Below are 20,642 nucleotides of genomic sequence, written 5' to 3' on the forward strand. Positions count from 1 at the left end.
AGGAAAATAAGTGCTTCTGTGTTCTTATTCTATCAAGTGACATTTAATTTCATTTTGTCCTATTACCGGTGATATTAACTTTTAACTTTGAATTTTTTTTTTTTAAGAGACAGGATGGGGAGGGGCAGTTGGGGAGAGGAAAAGAGAGAGAGAGAGAATGAGAGAGAATATCTTAAGGAGGCTCCATGCCCAATGAAAAGCCCAATGTGGGGCTTGATCTCATAACTCTGAGATGATGACCTGAGCTGAAATCAAGAGTTGGGCACTTAACCAGCAGAGCTGCCCAAAGTGCCCTGATATTAACTTTGATCCGTTGATTAAGGTAATAGCTACTAGACCTCTCCATTATATTCTTTTTCTCTTTGTAATTAAGTTTTTCTTTTCTTTACTTTCCTTTTCTTTTCTTTCTTTTTTTTTTTTTTGTGGGTACTTTGAGACTTTCTTATCAAACTTTCTGTTTATTATGAACCAATGGATTCATGTCTTATGCAATGTGTTATAATTTGTTATAACATTTGTCATTTCTTTTGGTGCTCAAAGTTTCCCAGGTTTGGCCAATAGGAGCTGCTTCAAGATGGTTTTTATGTTCTTTTAACACGCACCCATCATTTTTTGAGTATTACCGTACTTCTTTATGGGCCAAGAGTATGTTCCTTGTTCATGTTGTATTTCCCTGTTCCAGCCCTGGAATTAGCCAGTTTTCCAGTTGGTTTTGTGTTCAGATTTAGGGAATATAAGTTCACATCTATTTCTGTCTGTCTACATAAATTGATACCATGACTTCACACCCGTAACTCCCAATTCCAGTCCAATGCCACAGGGCTTATTGTAGTTTTTTCCTTTCCCATATTTATAGTTATCTTCTACAGAAACGAGGCTTTGATTGTCATCAGTATGTTTGAGTGATCACTCACTCTGGATGGAATCAGTCTCTGACCTCTCCCTGCACAGATTCTGGCATTGCCCACACTACCTTCTTACTTCTGGACTGAATTACTTGGAAAGAGAAAGCTTCTTATGTTCCAATTACCTTATAAATACAGAGTAGTATGTAAAGCACTTCTTTGGAGATAGTATTTGAAGAGTTATCTCCCTAGAAGTATGGTTTAGGGTAAGAGGATTAGAGGGAAGAGAGAAGACACACTTGAGGAAAACAGAGTTGGTTTTACTGAAGGTGAACATATAGTCTTTTGCCTAAAGTAGGCCAGTTAAAAAAAAATCAAGATATAATTTACAAATCATAAAATTCACCAGTGGTTTTTAGTATATTCAGAGTTGTGCAACCATCACCGCTATCTAATTCCAGAACATTTTCATTACTTGCAAAAGAAACGCTATTCACATTGCCAGTCACTCCCCCCGCCCCCCCGCCCCTGGCAAACACTAATCTTTCTGTTTGTGTGGATGTGCCTATTTTGAAAATTTTATGTAGATGGAATCACATAATATATATACAGCCTTTTGAGTCTGGAAATGTGCTTAGCATAATATTTTCAAGGTTTATATTGTAGCATCTCTCTATACTTGGTCTTTATGGCTGAATAATATTGAATGGATAAACCACATTTTGTTTATGCATTCCTTGACAGACATTTGGGTTCAATCATTTTGGCTATTAGGAGTAGTGCTGCTATTAGTGTTTGTGTATAAGTTTTTGCATGAATATAAGTTTCAGTTCTCTTGGGTATGTGTCTAGGAGTGGATTTGCTGGGTCTTAAGGTAATTCTTTAACTTTTTGAAGAACTGCCAAACTGTTTTCCATAGTGACTGTACCATTTCACATTCCTACCAGCAATGTGTGAGGGTTTTAATTTCTCTATATCCTCACAAACACAATATATTTTTTTTTGATTCTAGCTGTCTTAGTTGGTATGAAGTGGTCTCATGTGGTTTTGACTTGAACTTCCCTAAAGACTAGTGATGTCGAGTATCTTTTCATGTGCTTATTGGGTGTTCATATATCTTCTTTGGAGAAATGTCTATTCAGATCCTTTGCCATTTTATGTATGTATTTATTTAAAGGTTTATTTATTTAAAGACTTGTTTATTTGAGAGAGAGAGAGCATCCACACATGCTGGGGTGGGGAGGAGCAGAAGGAGAGGGAGACAGAGAGCCTTAAGCCGACTCTGCACTGAGCATGGATCCCAGTGCTGGGCTCGATCTCACTACCCTGAGATCACAGCCTGAGCTGAAACCAAGAGTTGGATGCTTAACTGACTCTGCCACTACATATGTGTATATATATACAGTGTTATATTAGTTTTGGTTGTATAATATAGTGATTTAACAATTCTGTATATTATTCAGTATTCATGTATTTTCATTATATTTTTATTTTTTAAGTAAGCTCTATGCCGGTTGTCTTGAACTCAAGATCCCGAGGTGAAGAGTCACATGCTCCGCCTACCAAGCCAGCAGACTCCCCGCCCCCGCCCCCCACCCCAATCTGAATGTCTTTCATTTCTTTTCTCTTTCTTGCCTAAGTGCCCTGGTTAGAACCTTTAGTAAAATGTTGAATAGAAGTGGAGAGAGCAGACATTCTTAGTCTTGTTCCTGATCTCACAGGCAAAGTGTTCAGCATTTCACCTTTAAGTATGTTACTTGTGGGATTTTTATGGATGGCCCTTTATCACTTTAAGGAAGCTCTCTTCTATTTCTATTTATTGAGTGTTTTTAATCACAAAAGTGTGTTAGGTTTTGTCAAATGCTTTTTCTGCATCTATTGAGAGGATCATATGGTTTAACTCTTGTATTCTGTTAATATGGTGTAATATGTTGATAGTTTTTTTGTTTGTTGGTATGTTGAACTGGCCTTGCTCTTCTGGGATAAATCCCACTTGGTCATGGTGTATAATCCTTTTATATGTTGCTTGATTTGACTTGCTAGTATTTTGTTGAAGATTTTGGTGTTTATATTTATAAGGAATAATGGTCTATAGTTTTGTGGGGTTTTTTTTTCCTTGTGATATCTTTGTCTGATTTGATAGGAACAGTACTGGCCTCAGAGGATGAGTTGGGAAGTCTTCCCACCTATTTTTTGGAAGGTCTTGCGAAGGGTTGGTGTTAATTCTTCTTTCAGCATTTGGTGGAATTCACCAGTGATGCTGTCTTGGTCCTGGGCTTTTCTTTGTGGGAAGTTTTTTGATTATTGAGTCAACCTCTTTACTTGGTGTATTCAGTCTTGCTATTTGTTTCTTGAGTCCATTTTTAAACCAAGCCACTTTAGAGAGCCAAGGAGGACCTACTGGATGAGGGTTGGAATAGTAGGTGTAAATCAGTATTATTCTGGCATACTAGGATTTATGGCTACTCTTGTTTTTGTTGACTGCAGAATACTACCCCATCCTCTGTTTTCAAATCTAAGTTTGACTTACTGTCCTTTTATATAGTTCAGTGATGATCTTAAAACTTGAATTATGATGAAATCTGTGGATGCTTTCTGTAGAAAAATGTGCATATACATAATATTCTGTGTGTATACATAGATAATTAAGGTATTCCTGAACTCCATCTGTGGATTCTTATATAATAACCCTTCTTTCAGAAATAACATGTAGCTAAGGGAAGTTCGGTGATGGTATTTGCATGTTTTCTTAAAGTCTTTATGATAGTAATTAGTGTTTTTGAAAATTTATAATCTCTTCTGTATTACTGGTGAAACCTTGTTTAAATCTCATGACTACACAAATTTTTCTGGTACTAAGAGGATTTAGGGAAACACTTCCTGTCATAAAAATAACAGGATGTGTAAAAACTTGCCTTATGACAGCAGAACTCCCAGTATTATGTTTTTAAAAAATGATAATTTTGGGTAGTTCTCTTGTAAAGAACTTTCCAGTGTGGAAGGAATACCATGTCTTGGGCCAGGCAAGAAAGAATTCTTTTGATACTAACTGATTTTAGGTTGGTGCAATAAGACTTGGCAAAGTAGTTGAGCATTAACTGTAATAATTTGTTAGAGAACATGTATGATTTATTTTGAAGGAATAATTTTCAGTCTTAAAATCGATGTCTACTGGGATCAAGCAGTAGAACAAAAGAAGGGAAGCAAGTTAGAGTACATATTAAAAGACATAGGAGTGTTATGTACTTCCAAGAAGAACTGTGGTTTTTCTCATTTTTTTTTTCTGAATGATGCCACATATTTGATATGTTTTCATTTTCCATATTTGATAGAGATACAGAGAAATACAGCATAATGATAAATTGGCACCAACATGTAACAGACTGTTGAAGATTAATAAGTATCGGTAGACGAATTATGGTGAACTGGGGAGCATATCCCTTTTCTATTCAAAAAGAGGGTGGAGGGGCAGGGACTACCTAGCTGCAGCCAATTTGTTTCTAAATAACATTGCTGGATTTATCTTTAGGTATTTCAAGAGAAGCTGATTGGATTTGTAGGTTAAATCTTCCATTTAAAAAATTTCTTTTAAAATGTGGTGTAGCTGATGAAAAAAAAAACTAAATGTAGAGACATATCATGTACATGGATTAGAAAACTCAACAAAGCAAAGGTAACATTTCTTCCATAGTTGATCTATAAGTTTCATGCAATTTGCTTCAAAATTCCAGCAAAATCTTTTATAGATATAGACAACATTTAAAAACATTTATTTGGAAAGGCAAAAAAACTAAAATATCTAAAAACAATTTTGAAAAAGGAATAAAGTGGGAGCAATCACTCTGCCGGTGCTCAAGATTTAAAACTTCTGTAGTCGGGGCGCCTGGGTGGCACAGTGGTTAAGCGTCTGCCTTTGGCTCAGGGCAGGATCCCTGCGTTATGGGATCGAGCCCCACATCAGGCTTCTCCACTAGGAGCCTGCTTCTTCCTCTCCCACTCCCCCTGCTTGTGTTCCCTCTCTCGCTGGCTGTCTCTATCTCTGTTGAATAAATAAATAAAATCTTAAAAAAAAAAAAAACTACTGTAGTCAAGACTGTGTGTATTAGCACAACAGTAGACACACAGATCAGCAGAAGAAGACAGGAACCCAGAAATGGTCCTGCACAAGTATGACCAACTTATTTTTGATAGAGATGCCAATATAATCCAATGGAAGGATAATCTCAGTAATGGTGATGGAGCAATTGGATATCAGACAAAAAAAATCAACCTTGACTTAAGCTTTATACTTGTACAGAAATTAACTCAAAATAGATGAACATAAATATAAACTATAGGACAGTAAAACTTTAGAGATAAATACATAGGAGCAAATCTTTGGGATCTAGGGCTTGGAGAAGTTACTGATGGGACACGAAAAGTACGATCCATTAAAAAATTGATAAAATGGATTTTATCAAGATTAAACCCTCTTTTTTTTTTTTTTTTTTTTTTAAGATTTTAAAATTTACTTAGAGTATGAGCACAAGCCAGGGGAGGAGCAGAAGGAGAGGGATAAGCAGACTCTGCATTGAGTGCAGAGCCAGACTTGGGGCTCGATCCCAGGACCCCAAGATCATGACCTGAGCTGAAACCAAGAGTTGGCCTCCCAACTGACTATGCCACCTGGGTGCCCCAAGATTAAGACCTTCTCTGAGAAAGACTCAGTTAAGGTAAAAGGCCAAGTTACACACTGGGAGAAAATCCTTGCAAACCACATATCTGACAAGGATCTCAATCTAGCATATATAAAGAACTCCTAAACTCAACGTTAGAAAACAGAAGATATGAAGAGTCATTTCACCAAAGAGAGTATACAGATGGCTGACAAATACGTGAAAAGATGTTAGCCATCACTAGGTATCAGAGAAATGCAGGTTAGGACCTTGATGAGACGTCCTCACCACACATGTGTTAGAATAGCTAAAATAAAAAATAGTGACAACTCAAATGCTACTGAGGATATGGAAAAACTGATCTCTCATGTATTGGTATTGAGAATATAAAAATGGTACAGCCATTATGGAAAACAGTCTGGCAATTTCTTAAAATACTAAACATACATTTACCATGTAATTCAGCATTTGTATGCATGGCCATTTATACCAGAGAAGTGAAGACTTATTTTGTCACAAAAACCTGTGCATGATTATTCATAGCAACTATATTTGTAATAGCAAAAAAACTTGAAAAAACCAAAAGGTCCTGTAGTTGATGATTAAATCAGCTGTGAACATTATTCAACAATAGAAAAGAAGTATCTATTCTATGGATACTCAGAACAACTTGGATGGATTTCAAGGGCATTAAGCTGAGTGAAAAAAGCCAATCTCAAAAGCTCACATACTGTATAATTCCACTTATATAATATTCTTTAAGAGACAAAATTGTGGAGATCACATTAATGGTTGCCAAGGTTTAAGGAAATTAGAGGTGGGGGGGCAAGTGTATATTACTATATTACATTTACTATCAAGGAGTGATGTAAACATTGTTTTTGGTAATAGTATATTTCTTTATAGTGATAGTGGAATTAGTTACAGAAATCCACACTTGTAGTAAAATGACATATAACATTGCACCAAGGTCAGTTTCCTGATTTTAAGATTGTACTGTAGTAATGTTAGATGTAAGCATTGGGGGAAGGTGGGGATGGGTACACAGGACCTCTCACTATTATCATTGTAACTTCCTGTGACTATTTCATAATACATTTTTTTAAAGAATAAGGAAAATATAGTCTGGGCCAAACAAAAGTCTCAGGGGCAAGATTTAAGCCTCTGGCCTATGTTAGTGCCCTCTGGTGAAGTTTCTCAAGCGTCATATTTAGAGCTTAGAATTTTAATTGGTCCATCAAGAGTTTTTTTGTTTTGTTCTTTGTTTATTTTTTGGGGGGTGAAGGGACAGAGGGTCAGGGAGAGAATCTTACTTAAGCAGATTCCGTGCTGAGCGCAGAGCCCGAGTGAGGGCTCAATCTCACGCCCCTGAGGTCATGACCTGAGCCTAAATCAAGAGTTGCTCAACTGACTGAGCCACCCACACGTCCCTGGTCCATTAACTTCCTAGAGAAGAATGAGTTATCTAGAGTGTAGACCCTTCTGTCATGTTTCAGAAAAGGGAAACAAAGATGGCACTTCCCCTTTACTTGGAAAAGAAGGAAAATGAACTTTAACAGGTCAGTAGTAATTATTATTATTATTATTATTTTGCCTTTTTAAAAAGTTGATTTGATAGCTTGTATTGGTTCTATATATATTGTTTAAACTTCCCTTGTTCTCTGTGTAAAAATACTTGTCAGCACACAGTATTCAGCAGCCTATTAAAAGTATAAGTAATACATTATGATCAGGTGGACTTTATTCTCAGAAATGCAAGGACGATTCAGTATCATTTGATACAATTTGTCATATATGGTTTTTTCATGCCGTTTGTTTCCTGCCTTTGTTTTAAGAGGATTGTGCTTTCTTGCTTAGTTGATATCAGGCTTGGCTATGTGACTTCCCTTTGGCAGTGGAATCTGAGTCGATGTGGTATGTGCCAATTCTGAACAGCTTAACCCTTCATTTATGCCGTTTTTGCTTTGGCATTTGCTTAAGTGAAACTACATTCAAAAAACATTGAAACTGAAATCTTTACCACAAAGAAAATAAAGTCACTTGATTAGTTGAAGTTTATGGCATTTAAAGACAACACTGAATGGAAATGGAGATGGAAAGATCGGTTGGAGAAGGAAGGGAAGAATGAAGGGGGGGTAAACAGAAGGGGGAATGAACCATGAGAGACTGTGGACTCTGGGAAACAAACTGAGGGCTTCAGAGGGGAAGGGGGTGGGAGATTGGGATAGGCTGGTGATGGGTATTAAGGAGGGCACATATTGCATGGTGCACTGGGTGTTATATGCAAATGAATCATGGAACATTGCATCAAAAACTGGGGATGTACTGTATGGCAACTAATATAACAAAAATTATATATAAAAAAAAAAGAAATGGAGATGTTAGATCCAAAGATGAAGGCTAGAAAACACTTAATTGTCTGGTGGAACACAGAGTAAATGTGTTACAGGTGCGCACCTGGAGGCTGCAGCAATCCATTCCCTTGATAGCAGATCCAAGCTCACTGAGTTAAGGGAAGAGGCAATTCTTGTTCCAGTTTTAGAATTTAGCTATTTCAGGTACTGTAGGCATAATGTGTGAGATGTGTTTGTCTTGCTGACCTTCACTTATCTGAGGTTGTACAGATAATACTTTAGAATTCTTATCGAGTGGTGTTTTGGGATTGTTAAGCCCTTTTTTTCTAGCCCCAAAATACCGTGAATAAACATAATGGACTTTGGCCTGTATGGAATTGACCTTCTTTCTGTGTAGCTCTATCCACTTTAGAAGGCATATTTTTTTCCGGGGCGCCTGGGTGGCGCAGTCGTTAAGCGTCTGCCTTCGGCTCAGGGTGTGATCCCAGCGTTCTGGGATCGAGCCCCACATCAGGCTCCTCCGCTGGAAGCCTGCTTCTTCCTCTCCCACTCCCCCTGCTTGTGTTCCCTCTCTCGCTGGCTGTCTCTGTCAAATAAATAAATAAAATCTTTAAAAAAAAAAAAAAAGAAGGCATACTTTTTTCCATTTCTAGGTGCTGAGTGGACATGTGGCACAACCTATATAGGTGGCACCTGTAGAGAACACACCTGGTGATTACTCAGTGGCTCTGCTCTCTTCCTACACAGATACTTGATTATTAACAATAACAACCAAAAACCCTAGTTTTTTTTTAAAAGATTTTATTTTATTTATTTCATAGAGAGAGATACAGCTAGTGAGAGAGGGAACACAAGCAGGGGTAGTGGGAGAGGAAGAAGCAGGCTCCCAGTGGAGCAGAGAGCCCGATGCGGGGCTCGATCCAAGGACCCTGGGATCATGACCTGAGCCGAAGACAGACGCTTAACGACTGAGCCACCCAGGTGCCCCACAAAACCCTAGAGTTATAGAGGAATGGTAGAAGCATTTCTATTAAAGACAAGATGATAATTTGCCTATTATTACCAGTGCTATTTAATTTCATAATAGAAGTGCCAGCAAATGCAGTTACACAAGTTATAAAGGCTGGAAAGGAGGAGGTAAATTTAACACTGTAGGCAGATGATTGGATTGTACATTAACTAAGAACCTAACACAAACAATAGGATTCAATAAAGTAGTGGGAGTGAAAAATAAATAGAAATAAATAAAGTGTATGTTAAACATATGTGCATATTGTAACACACACACAGGCACACATATATTTGTTAAATAAGGAGGAACTTAAAAAGTGTATTTCCAAAATAGATTACATGCTCTGTCTCTGGAGAGTGGATATAAAACCTGCCTTACTTACCTACATTTCCATTATGAATTTCATTTCTAAGAATTTTAAGAGGGCATACTAATAATAGAAAGGCACAGTGGGAAATATATTTTAATGGCTTATCCAACTCTTCATTTGATATGTCTTATAACACAGACTGTTAACACCAAGAAAGTCATCACCCAGGAAGAATTTATAATGAATTTAGACTAAATTGAGGTGTTTTCAGTTAGATTACAGCAATGCACTGTATTGGTTCTCCATTTTTATAGCATAGATTTTTTAGCGTTCTGTTAATTGTTTAAAATTTTCTTTAAAACGATCTTTTAATTCAGAACGTAAACGTCTACTCTTCAAAGGAGAAATATTTTTTTGCAAATGCAATTGTTTTGAAAGATGGTTAACATTTTTCTGTTTTAAACTCTTTGCTCTTTGAGCACAAGTAGTGGGGCGTTTCTTTAGTAGAGCTGTGTAGGTGGTTAGAAGTTAGGAACCATTTACTTGAAGAGCTGTTTACAGGCTGTTTGGTTTAGGGACTGGGTGAGAGGGTGTGGGTGCATGTTAGTGTTTTGGAAGCTTCCTAGGTGATTCTTTGATTTATTTATTTATGTCTGTTGTGTTTGCGATTACATACTATTTATATATTAAGACACACACAGGTAATAATTGTTCTTTCATGCCTAGCTCAATAGGAAGGAAAAAAAATGTGCCTCCTCCCATCCTTTGATGTCTAAGTTTATCAACCAAACTTTAAAATTAGGAAATTAGGAGGGAGTTTGTTTCCTTTTTAAGGTATGGTGGGGAAAGAGGACTGTATTAGTTTTACAGCTAAGCATGCAAGAATCTATATCTGCATGCTCTCACCTTTATCTTCTAATGTAATTTAAATTCAACTCCTAAAGACCCTGACTGAAGGAAAATCCTATCAGTGCCTGTCTCTGAGTTCTGAATTTTCCAGTCCCTGGGCTTGGAATGTGGAGGAGATGAAAGAAAACAGACTTGAGAATATGCAAACATGAACTCAGACCTTCCCCAGAAAACGTCACTCAGAACTCCCCAGCTCCTAAATTTCACTTTAAAATGTGCTTGATGCATTATCTGAGTTTGGGTCATTTTAAGGGAGTGCAGATATTGAAGTCGTTATTATATGCAGGTGAAGAAGAGATTAAAATGCCTGCTTGGAAGGAAACTCTGATCCTTTATCTCACTGGGTGATTTTATGTTTAATGTGCTTCTTAGAAGAGTGTGGTACAAATTAAAGATTAAAGGTGTATTTTTGAGAGTAGCCCTTACGTGTTCTTAAACAGGAAGAAATTTAAGTCATAACTGTCTAAGAAAGATTGTAGATTGTTCTTGAAATAGCATGTGATCTTACATTGATGTTTCTTCCTTCTTTATATTCCTCAAAGTTTATTCTGTCAAAATTTATAGTTAGCCTATTGATGTTCAGTCTATTGTTAATGTTCTCTAGGTCTTACCAATACATTTCTTTTTTTTTTTTTTTTTAAGATTTTATTTATTTATTTGACAGGGATAGAGACAGCCAGCGAGAGAGGGAACACAAGCAGGGGGAGTGGGAGAGGAAGAAGCAGGCTCACAGCAGAGGAGCCTGATGTGGGGCTCGATCCCATAACGCCGGGATCACGCCCTGAGCCGAAGGCAGACGCTTAACTGCTGTGCCACCCAGGTGCCCCTACCAATACATTTCTTCCCTGTTTGAAGAAACTCTGGATGGAGTCAGAAACCAATAATGTCTTGTTGGAGGATGCATGTGGTGATAGAAATTGGGTGTATGGGGGGTGGCCTATTGCAGGGAGGAGAGGAACTGTTGACCATATAGCTTTTAATACTACCCCAAAATTAAACCATCTGAATATATTACTTATATAACATATTAAAATAAGGGGTCTGTATTTTAAATAATACGTGCTCATTGTAGAGTGAGTTGAAAATAGAAGAAAGCACAAAGAAGAAAAATTATCACCAGCAGTATCCACCCCCTAGAGATATGTTACTGTTTTGTTATAGATTATCTCAGTCCAAAAGAAAAAAGCATATTTTTATATATAAACTTGTACATTTTGACAAAACAATTATATTTTATAATCTGCCTTTTAAAATTTAACAATATGTTATAGTTTTCCAGATCCTTAAATACTTGCTTTCCGTGTTTTTAATTGCTGCATGGAGTTCTATTGTATTGAAATACTTTATTTAACCAGTTCACTCTTGTTGAAAATATATATTGTCTTAACTTTCTTTCACATAATTCATTGTAAGTAAATCTGTGCACATCCATAATTATTTCTAGGTGTAGAATTGCTGAGTCAAAGACAGTTATTTTTAAGGCATCGTTAAATTGCCTCCTGGAAGAGTTGTGCTCATTTGCACTCATTACAGTGTAGGGGTCTCCCTAACCATAGGCACATAAGACTGCCCAGATAACCGGCAGACACCTGTTAATTCATTGCAGTAGAGTAGATAAAACCTGAAGATGGAGCAACTTCTGGGTAGAAGTTGTTGTGGGTAGAAGACTATCTGGGGTATAGAAACTAATTTTATCTTATACCCAATATGTGATTGGCATCAGGCTGTAGTAGGTATTAACATAATTAAGTTTGGGATTTTTGGATATTGCGTTGCTGGCATTGGCCATGATGGATGGACTTTTTGCTGTACTAGGTTGAAATCTTTTCTGCTAATAGGCTGAATTGCATTTCTACTGGCTAGCCTAGGATTCTGTTGGAGGGATGTGTAAAACTGAACAGTTGCTAGTTTGAAATAGACTTAGAAATGGATGTCCAGCTGAATTTATTAAAAGATGAGAGATGGCTGCTGGCTCCTGGCTGGCTCAGTCAGTAGCGCATGCGACTCTTTTTTTTTTTTTTTTTTAAGATTTTATTTATTTATATGAGAGAGGGACAGAGACACAGAGCCTGAGCAGAGGGGAGGAGGCAGAGGGAGAGGGAGAAGCAGACTCCCCGTTGAGGAGGGAGCCTGACTCTGGGCTTGAGCCTGACTCTGGGCTTGAGCCTAGGACCTTGAGATCATGACCTGAGCCGAAGGCAGACACTTGACTGACTGAGCCACCCAGGCGCCCCAAGCATGCAACTCTTGATCTTGGGGTTGTGAGTTTGAGCACAACATTGGACGTAGAGATTACTTAAAAATCTTAAAAAAAAAAAAAAAAAAAAAAGATGAGAAATGGCCAAGTAGCCTACACCCGTGGAATCCAGAGAAAATATTGCATAGTATTTAATTGCCTTTTGAAATGTTTACTGAGCATCTTATTTCAACATGAAGAGGTACTTTGCTTGCACACTGGTAATTTTGTGAATTTCACTTTTGGATCTTGGGGGAGAGTGGAGAGAAGAGGCTAGGCAAATAATTGGCAAGAAAAACAAACGGTTACAAGGCTATTAACAATGCAGCCTTGTTTACCCACTCTTTGCCTATCTGGATTTCTGAAACTGGATTCTTTAGCTCTGTGAACTAGTTAGCACAAGAGCACTCCTTTCGTTTTTAGGGTGCTTGGAATTGTAAGCATTGCTGGAGAGAACACAATCATACATGTCTTAGTTGGATGAGTGCATCCTGCCGCTGTTAGGTTTGGTGTTGTAAAGGGATTAATAGTGAGAAGTGAGCTGGGAATGGTTTATCTTTCGAAGCCTCTGGAATTGCCTCTTAAAGTCTGTTTGTGTTAACGGACATTTCATAGTGGGGAGGTTACAGAAATCAAAAGGCTGTTAGTTTTGAACCCAGAAGTCTGCTAGTCACAGTGTTAACATTTTTTGTTTGTAAAGTCAAGGAGCAAAGATTGCTTCATTTAATAGGTGGGGCCTTAGTTATGAGCTAGATTAATTTTATTGTGTAGGCTCTTTCAAAGAGTACTACTTTTGAGTAGTATCTGTTTTGTAAAATTTAAGTGACACTGTTATTTCCCCTCATTTTTGGTTATGATCTCTTAGTAAATCTTACGTTTTTATCACAAGAATGAACCAGGCAATGGAATTTGAGGATACTTTTCTTCTAATTTCAACATTTTTGAAAGAGTCATTTTTGGGGGAAATTGGAAAACTAAGGGCAGAATTTAAAATACCATCCTTGTTACTGTGAGGGAGCTGAGGAAATGTTTTAAGAAGTCCTTTATCTGAGAGGAACCTGGGTGGCTGAGTTGCTTGATTTCTGCTAAGGTCATGATCTCAGGGTCCTGGGATTGAGCCCCGCGTAGAGCTCTGTGCTCAATGTGGAGTCTGCTTGCCCCCTCCCTCTGTTCTTCCCCCTGCCCCCACGCTCTTGCTTGCTCGCTCGCTCTCTCTTAAATAAAATCTTAAAAAAAAAAAAAAAAAAGCCTAGGTCAGTTTTTGCTTGTGTGTCATAAGTTTGCTGTAGATGTTGGGGCAGATAATCCTCCCCCAATTTTCATTCTCACTTTTTTTTTTCTCTTGTGAAAATATTTCCTTGTGGTTATCACTGAAGCATGATGAAAATTAACTTTTATTAAAATGAAAATGTTAGTTCTGTCATCTGCTGCACATCTGATTTTTGCTTTTGTTTTCAGCACTGGCTAGATGGTACTAAGAGCATCAAAAAGCAAGTAAAAAGTAAGTGTTGAAAAAATTGTGACTAAAAAGTGAATTTAATTATATGTAATTATATATTAGAAGCTCTGATTTCAGACTTAATAAAGAAATCATATTTCAGATGAATTTCTTAGCATCTCTACTTTCTAAAGATAATTTCAATTTGATACACTGACCCACCCCCTAAGTTAATATAGGGTTAATAGTAATCCCAAGTCAAGTGCTTTACAGTTTATTTCCCGGAGAAAGACTTGCAGTTTGCAAAGGAGATTGAGTTCTCATGAGATGCTTAACTTTTAGTAATTATATATGTTGAAATTTTCCTGTTTGGCATCTGCCCTACTCTATAAAATGTTTTGAGACTTTAAAGAAGTAACTTTTAAAATTTAAGAGTAATGAAGTGAAACAATTCACATAAATTGTTATTATTATTTCTAGCAATAGTTAGGGGAAGATACCAATGTCTGGTTTGTAATCCAGTTTGTCCTTTGTCGTAAGAGGTTTCAGAGCATCTCAACTTTTGTCTTTACAACATAATGGGACCACTGAGAATTTAGAAGTTAGTGAAGTAGGTGAAATGAATTGGAAAGTGTGGGGGGAATTTGCCATGAGCAGTTAATAACCTAGGCATTACTCAGTACTCACAAGAAATACAGCTTGCCAGATTTTTAGGGCTGTTAGATTGCACAGTCAAGATTTTTATTTGATGCGTTTTGCCCAGAACTGTGGGAATTAATTTAGAGCTATCTATTCTTGGAGATTGTGATAGTAGTATATGATAGTTGGTACATTTAAAAAATCTACTTATTGATCTTTTGTGTTAGGTGTAAGCCGTACGGTATTTTGGTGTGTGCCACAATAATCTGTTATCTTCTGTCCCCACTTCAGTAGACTTTTTGACAAATTTATTGACTGAAAATTCTTACTCTTTGAATAGTTACATAAAAAGTTAAAGTATTTTTTTGTTTGTTTTTGTTTTTTAATGACAGTTGGTTCACCCTATTGTCTGCATCTTCGAGTTAAATTTTATTCCTCAGAACCAAATAATCTTCGTGAAGAGCTAACACGGTAAGACCACAAGTTGTACAGGGTGAAGTTTTGGTCAGCTAACTAAAGGTGTTGGAAGATTGCCTTTATAATTCTTTCCAGCTTGTAGACTGCTAATGAAATGGATCTCTTGCCTTTGGTTAAGAGCTCAGACAATAGAATTTCATTTTGGGACAGTGTTTTAAAGAGTAGGATTTTTTTTTTCCTTTATCAATTTTCAAAATAAAGAGTTGGTTCCCTAGCATCCTCTAAAGGTAACTAGTGAGTTCTTTTTTTTTAAGTATCATTATCAGCTCATGGATTTTAAACAGGACTGCTGTGTTTGACTATATTGCCATATTGTATTTATTGGTGTTATGTTTGTTGATGTTCAAAATGATCTATCTTTGGCCACTGGGAGTTTATTCAAATTGACTCCTGACTTTACCTATTGAAATGCCGTTGACTGATGAAAAATATTAGATCCTGATGTGGTTTGAATAGTTTTAAACAAACTTTAAGTAGGTTATATACAATTATTTTTATTTTGTCCTACCTCCTTCATATTTATTCACTGACTGTGTGTGGTAAATCCATGATTCATACACACATACTGCTTATTAAGTAAAAACTGAGTTGCTGAGTCCCTTTAGAAGGGTTTCCTCTTGAATACTCTGCCAGTGAGATTGTAGCTCATCTCCATATTTACGTACATGCCCTGTTCCTTTCACATATGAAGTAACTTGTATTGTTGTGAGCGTAATGTTAAATGAGATCACAGAGCTCATTTTCAATAATTTGCTTAAAACCTTTAATCTTAAGGTGGTTGTACTGTACTCTGTGGCTTTGTGGACAAGCTACCATCCTCCTGATGCTTATCACCCCATTTTTTTCCCATATATTTTTCTTTTATAGATTCTGTTGCAGGTAAAATTCTGTAATTAAGAATGTTTCTTCTCAAATTAGAAGGGTAAGATTATTTTTCAAAGTAGATTGTTCTGTTTAGTTAAATGTGTGCCTTTTTTTTTTCTTAGGTATTTATTTGTTCTTCAGTTAAAACAGGATATTCTCAGTGGAAAGTGAGTATTAGTTGTTTAAGGTAAACCACATTTTAAGTAATTGAAAATAATTTTGAAAAATAAATTCATAGTTAATTACGAAAAAGAAATTATCAACGCAAAGTATGTATTATTTCCACTTATCTTAAAATGAAGCTTGTAAAGTTGACTTGTCTAACAAATTTGTGTTTTGGTCTCAGATTAGAGTGTCCCTTTGATACAGCAGTTCAGTTGGCAGCTTATAATCTACAAGGTAAGCAATTCTTACCTGTTAAGAATAAAGCATAGTTCTTGGGGTACCTGGGTGGCTCAGTCGGTTTGGTGTCTGCCTTCGGCTCAGGTCATGATCCTGGAGTCCCCAGATCGAGCCCACATCGGGCTCCCTGTTCAGAGGGGAGTCTGTTTCTCCCTCTGCTTCTCACCCTGCTGTGCTCTCTCTCTCAAATAAATAAATAAAATCTTAAAAAAAAAATAACATAATTCTTTTTTGTATATTTTTAGTTAAGAATTTCAAGATTCAAAGTGATGTGCAAGAAAAGTAACACTGCTGTTGTTGTGTAAACTTGTGTCAATATCCAACCCTAACTAGTACTTTTACTTGTTTTAGAACATTGCCTTCTCTTTCTTCCTTTTGATTTTATTTGCTCCCTTTTCATCTGTACCTTGTTTTCAAACAAAAATTGCAGTTGATTTGATAATTTGATAAGTATAATGGGAACTTCTGCTATTTTTTTCCTTGAAAAAAATGCAAGGATATAGGAGTAAATTTTTGCAATAGTCACATATTTTGCTTTCTTTAGTTTTATTCTTAAAAATGAATCCATGAAAGAAATACTTAGAGTATGTTTTAAATTTCCTGATGGTTATTTTAACAATACAAAAAGGATTTTCCAGTAAATGAGATTAATGAAAAACTCACTGTTATGTACTTTTTTTTTTTTTTAAAGATTTTATTTATTTATATATTTGACAGAGACAGCCAGCCAGCGAGAGAGGGAACACAAGCAGGGGGAGTGGGAGAGGAAGAAGCAGACTCTTAGTGGAGGAGACTGATGTGGGGCTCTATCCCAGAACACTGGGATCACGCCCTGAGCCGAAGGCAGACGCTTAACAACTGCGCCACCCAGGCGCCCCTGTTATGTACCTTGTTATAACGACCAAATACTGTTAAGCTTATGTATTTTTTTTTAAAGATTTTATTTATTTATTTGACAGAGATAGAGACAGCCAGCGAGAGAGGGAACACAAGCAGGGGGAGTGGGAGAGGAAGAAGCAGGCTCATAGCGGAGGAGCCTGACATGGAGCTCGATCCTATAATGCCGGGATCACGCCCTGAGCCGAAGGCAGACACTTAACCGCTGTGCCACCCAGGCGCCCCAAGCTTATGTATTTTTTTTTCCTGAAAAATTGACATTTTAAGAAAACTATAATTTTGGTCCTCATTCACAAATATTCTGTTCATAAATATTCTATTTGAATATTTATATATACTAGAATACAAGTAAAATTTAATGGTTATGAAGGCATTTATACTTTTTTGGTGATTACATATTTATCCCTAATCCCTCTAGGATCAGTAGTATTTATTTGCAATTGTATGGATAATAGTAAGACTAAATTTTTATGTTTTTATGGTAAACCTAATATTTTTGCTTATTTCGTGCTTCCACTGTTTAAGAAAGCATATTTTCCTGTTGACAGAGGGATTGGTGACCAGAAGAAATTTCTGTACTTCAAAAATTTGTCACTAGAGTAAATTATCTACCTGCCTCCATCTATTATCCTAGTCTGTCTACAAATTAAGATTTGTTTTCTCATCGGCAAAAAGTCCAATACTAGCTTGGAAATGCTATGCCTCTATGATTGTAATACTCAGAAGTGTATAACTGCATGCATTTTTTCTTGAAAGCACACTTTTTACATTTTATTAATTCCTATATGAGGTTGATAGTTCTAAACCTTTTATCTACTGAAAAGCTGTCTTTGTCAATGTTCGTGTTCGGCCACTTCCGGCCTCATATATTCTGTGTCTCACTGTGTAAGTGTCATGATAGCCAAGGTATGTGCTTCCTGAAAATGTGACTTTCTACATTTTTGTGTATTTAACAATACACTGTTCAAAGTAGTGCTTACTGGGACGCCTGGGTGGCTTAGTTGGTTAAGCATCTGCCTTCAGCTCAGGTCATGATCCCAGGGTCCTGGGATCAAGTCCCACATCGGGCTCCTTGCTCAGCAGAAGCCTGCTTCTCCCTGTGTCTGCCACTCCCCCTGCTTGTGCTTTCTCTTTCTCTCTCTCTCTATCAAATAAATAAATAAAATCTTTAAAAAAACAAAACAAAACAAAAAAGTAGTGCTTACTAAATACTTGTTTGATTCATGCATTGTGGCTCTATTTTGTTATCTCTTAACTCTACTTATCACATTTTTTCCCTAAGTTAAAGCTGTTTCCTACTTTCTCTTTCATCCGTGGCACCATTATTTACATGATTCCTTCACACTTCATGTCGTATCTTGTGGATCTCTTTGTCCTGTGTCTAATAGTTTGTCAAATCCTGTCTTAAGGTCCTTAAGAATAAATTTGCTGAAGTACTACTCCCATCTTCATAAAATGAGTTCTTTGTTTCTCATTTATGATTTTATATTTTATCAGAATAATTTTTGTTATTAACTTTTCCTCATACTTTCAGTTTTTCCTTGCCATTTTATTTTTTTATTTTTTTAAGATTTTATTTATTTATTTGACAGAGAGAGACACAGCCAGCAAGAGAGGGAACACAAGCAAGGGGAATGGGAGAGGAAGAAGCCGGCTCCCAGCAGAGCAGGGAGCCGGATGCAGGGCTCAATCCCAGGACCCTGGGATCATGCCCTGGGTCGAAGGCAGATGCTTAACGACTGAGCCACCCAGGCACCCCTTCTTGCCATTTTAGTATATATCCTGAACAACATTAGATAGTAAATTTGGTTTGGTGCTTAAAAAACATTATAGTCCAGACAAAAAAACAGTTTCTTAGTAATAAAGTAGGCATGATGATAAATATTCTGCAAGGTTGTTGAGAAAATAGATGACAGTATATGTGTAATATGTCTAATGTGTAGAATCAATGTTCAATAAATGAGTTATTATCTTATTATCTCAAGATCTATGTATTTCTTCCTACACAGCTGAATTTTTTTAAATAAAAGTGGAAATAGTTTAATTTTTAAATAAGTAAAATATTCTTTTAAATGAAAGATGTCTAAAGTATAGAAAATTAGAATCACCTACCCTGCTTCCCCAAACCCACAGTTCAGAGATAACCACAGATGGGTACATAAATATTTGTGCATTTTCCAGATTTTTTCCTACTGCCTCCCTTCCCCAAATATTTTTTTACTAATTTTTCTTGCAGTTTCTTTTTAATTTTTAAAAAAAAATTTTAAAGATTTTATTTGTGAGAGAATGAGCACATGAACGGGGGTGGGGGTGGGTGGGGGTGGGGAAGGAGAGTGAGAAGCAGACTCCCTGCTGAGCAGGGAGCATGATGCAGGGCTTGATCCCAGGACCCTGGACCTGAACCGAAGGCAGACACTTAATGAGCCACCCAGACACCCCTCTTTCAGTTATTTCTTTACAATTAACAATTTACAATTCCAGGAGGACAGAGACTTTTTTTTTTTTTTTTTAATTTTATTTATTTATTTGAGAGAGAAAAGAGAGAGTGCAAGTAGGGGGAGGAGCAGACGGAGAGGGAGAAGCGGACTCGGTGTTGAGCATGGAGCCCGACCTGGGGCTTGATCCCATGACCCTGAGGTCATGATCTGAGCTGAAATCAAGAGTTGGACGCCTAACCAGTTGAGCCACCCAGGCACCCCAGCCCGAGACTGTTAGTGGTATATGATGTCATGTTCTCTGCACATTAGATTCTTTCTTTCTTTCTTTTTTTCTTTTTCTTTTTAGTAGAGAGCATGTGCACAAGCCGACGGTGGGAAGGGGGAGAGGGAGGGAGAGAGAGAATCTTAAGCAGGCTCACGCCTAGTGCGGAGCCTGACATAGGGCTCAATTTCACGACCGTGAGATCATGACCTGAGCCAAAATCAAGAGTCTGATGCTTAACCAACTGAGCCACCCAGGTGCCCCTCTGCCTATTAGATTCTTAATAGATACCTGCTAATTGTTTTTTTAAAGGTTGCTAAATATTTTTGTCGGTTTATTATAAGGTCAATAGGTATTTCTCTAAGGAATAAAAAGTTTTCAAAAGCTAAACATTATAAGGTATGAAATAAATGAACAGAAACACATTTATTTGAAAATATACCACCAACCACAAGTATGTGATTGTGTGTATAGACATTGACAGGTTGTTAGTCTGAGTTAGATTTATTTTTAGGAATGATCTGGGTGTTATGACTTACTGGTAGTTTAAGAAAAGAATCTTTCTAATCTTAGCAGTTTTTATTAATAAAATGAGTTTTGAAGAAAGATTCAAAAGGAAATAAACTTATTAACAAAATATAACTTTGTGGAACTTATGTTTATAGCTGAACTTGGTGACTATGATCTTGCTGAGCATAGTCCTGAACTTGTATCTGAGTTCAGGTTTGTGCCCATTCAGACTGAAGAGATGGAGCTGGCTATTTTTGAGAAATGGAAGGAATACAGGTACTTGACATTTGATCACACTTTTCTTTAACATGGCTGCAATAAGTTTATATTTGTTTTCTTCTATTTTTGTTCTTGGTATAAAATTTATATTATTATTTTAAACATTATTATTTTT

At 36.8% G+C, this 20,642-nt stretch overlaps 1 protein-coding gene across 5 annotated transcripts in view; it reads left to right on the forward strand.

Annotated features, from left to right (window-relative positions):
- The window catches only part of EPB41L5 (erythrocyte membrane protein band 4.1 like 5), a 140,361-nt gene that overhangs the window by 31,164 nt on the left and 88,555 nt on the right, over positions 1–20,642 (forward strand). For all 5 annotated transcript variants that reach the window (XM_008686106.2, XM_008686108.2, XM_008686107.2 and 2 more), the window contains exons 4-8: positions 13,780–13,822; positions 14,791–14,869; positions 15,862–15,906; positions 16,086–16,138; positions 20,404–20,524. In XM_008686106.2, coding sequence (XP_008684328.1) covers positions 13,780–13,822; positions 14,791–14,869; positions 15,862–15,906; positions 16,086–16,138; positions 20,404–20,524 — 341 coding nt within the window. The remainder of the gene's footprint in view (positions 1–13,779; positions 13,823–14,790; positions 14,870–15,861; positions 15,907–16,085; positions 16,139–20,403; positions 20,525–20,642) is intronic.

The sequence above is a fragment of the Ursus maritimus genome, unplaced genomic scaffold (genome assembly GCF_017311325.1).
Source record: "Ursus maritimus isolate PB19 unplaced genomic scaffold, ASM1731132v1 scaffold_1, whole genome shotgun sequence".
NCBI lineage: Eukaryota > Metazoa > Chordata > Mammalia > Carnivora > Ursidae > Ursus > Ursus maritimus.